Source organism: Arachis ipaensis, chromosome B08 (assembly GCF_000816755.2).
Source record: "Arachis ipaensis cultivar K30076 chromosome B08, Araip1.1, whole genome shotgun sequence".
Taxonomy (NCBI): Eukaryota; Viridiplantae; Streptophyta; class Magnoliopsida; order Fabales; family Fabaceae; genus Arachis; species Arachis ipaensis.
Window position 1 is genome coordinate 99800136 of NC_029792.2, and position 2022 is coordinate 99802157.

The window sequence follows — 2022 nt, forward strand, 5'->3', positions numbered from 1 at the left end:
CCACATTCCCCAATCAAGGAAAATGAGAAGGTGGATCCACTCTATATAATCATAATTCACCTTTCTTCACTCTCATTCCCGAAGGAAAAAAATGGCAACTCGTGATCACTATCTTCTTGTGCTACAATTAACAACCTTATTCTGCTTTTCTCACTCACTCGATAGTAACGGTGGCTTCAGTGTGGAACTCATCCACAAAGACTCACCAAAATCCCCATTCTACAACCCCTTTGAAACCCCATTCCAAAGATTAAGCAAGGCTTTTCAACGCTCCATGAACCGTGTGAAACGCTTTTACCCACATTCAAAAGCGTTGTCAAATGCACCACAAGCGGACATAATTTCAAACCAAGGAGAATATCTCATGAGATATTCAATTGGGACCCCACGAATTGAGATCTTAGGCATAGCTGACACAGGAAGTGACCTTATTTGGTCACAATGCAAGCCTTGTGATGATTGTTATAACCAAACAAACCCAATCTTTGACCCTTCAAATTCCACAACATACAAATCTATTCCTTGCAACACAAGGGTGTGTGAATCATTGGTACAATCTTCTTGTGCTAAAACAACAAATGAGTATTCTACTTGTGAATACAGTATGTCCTATGGTGATGGTTCATACTCCATTGGTGGTCTTGCATTTGACACACTCACACTGGGCTCAACCTCAGGTAGCCAAATTTCATTCCCCAACATATCAATCGGTTGTGGCCACAACAATCATGGAACCTTCGACTCGAATGGTTCCGGGATTGTTGGGTTAGGTGGTGGTTCTGTCTCGCTCCCTTCCCAAATCGGCCCTTCAATAGGGTTCAAATTCTCGTACTGTTTGATTCCTTTCATGTATTCAAACAATACAACAAGCAAGATAAACTTCGGACAAACGGCTTTAGTTTCCGGTCCTGGGACGGTTTCCACGCCCATTGTTCAAGGTCCTATTGAAACCTTCTATTACCTTACATTAGAAGGAATCAGTGTTGGAAGAAAGAGGCTCGATTTTGTTAATGGAAAAACCAAAGTAGTTGAAGAAGGTAACATTATCATTGACTCAGGGACATTTCTAACTTTCCTTCCGGAAGATCTGTACTCGGAATTGGAGTCTGAGGTGGCATCACAGGTGAATTTGCCAAGAGTGAGGACAGAGGTGCTCAATCTTTGTTACAAGTCCCCGGGGAATAAAATTGAGGGTCCAACTATTACTGCACACTTTGGTGGCGCTGATGTTGAGTTGAACACTGCCAACACTTTTGTTAGTGTCTCTGATGGCGTGGCTTGCTTGGCTTTTGCGGCGGCCGAAAGTAACGGCGCCATATATGGCAACTTGGCTCAGGCGAACTACTTGGTGGGTTATGATATGCAAAACAAGGTTGTGTCGTTTAAGCCCACTGATTGTTCTAAAGTGTGATGATGGTTAAATTGTATTGTCTGTTCAGTTATGAAAAATTGAAAATTATGCAAAATAATTTTATAATCTATAATCTATAATCTATAATCTATATCTATAATCTATATCTATATCTATATCTATAATATATCTTAAAAAGCAGTCTTTGATTGCTGATGTGGCTTCTTCTCCTTCATTCTTGCAGTTTTTTAAATATTTTCTTTGGCTGGGTTTTCTAATTTTTTTTATTTCATTGTATATATTTTCAATGCATGTGTTATTTACTTATTTGACTGTCGTTATTCGCTATTATTTATTTTTTTTTACTATTTAGATTTAATGTACTTCTTCTCTTTAATATTTTAATAAAAAAAGTCTCGGTATATTGTCAATGCATGTGTTGTTGAATGTATTTATTTTCTTTGAAATACATAGAAAATTTTGTGATAGCTAGGGGTTATAAAGTTTCTGCTATCTCTGGTGGTAAACCTAATTAAAATCTTAGATGTTAGTTTAGCTCAATATAATATATACTAGATCCACAAGTATATATTTCCCCATTTTTTGTTCTCCATTATTTGGTCTCTATTGTTTTTTCATGAAATGGTCAGATACGGATCCAGATATCTAAC

The 2022-nt window shown here is 37.5% G+C and overlaps 1 protein-coding gene across 1 annotated transcript; it reads left to right on the top strand.

Annotated features, from left to right (window-relative positions):
* On the top strand, positions 56-1426 carry LOC107611271 (aspartic proteinase CDR1-like). Its single transcript, XM_016313219.2, has one exon. The coding sequence runs from the start codon at positions 92-94 to the stop codon at positions 1409-1411; it is 1320 nt and encodes a 439-aa protein (XP_016168705.1). The 5' UTR covers positions 56-91; the 3' UTR covers positions 1412-1426.

Bases quoted from the DNA above. Each gene is read 5' to 3' on its own strand.
- LOC107611271 (XM_016313219.2), top strand. From the start codon at position 92: ATGGCAACTCGTGATCACTATCTTCTTGTGCTACAATTAACAACCTTA.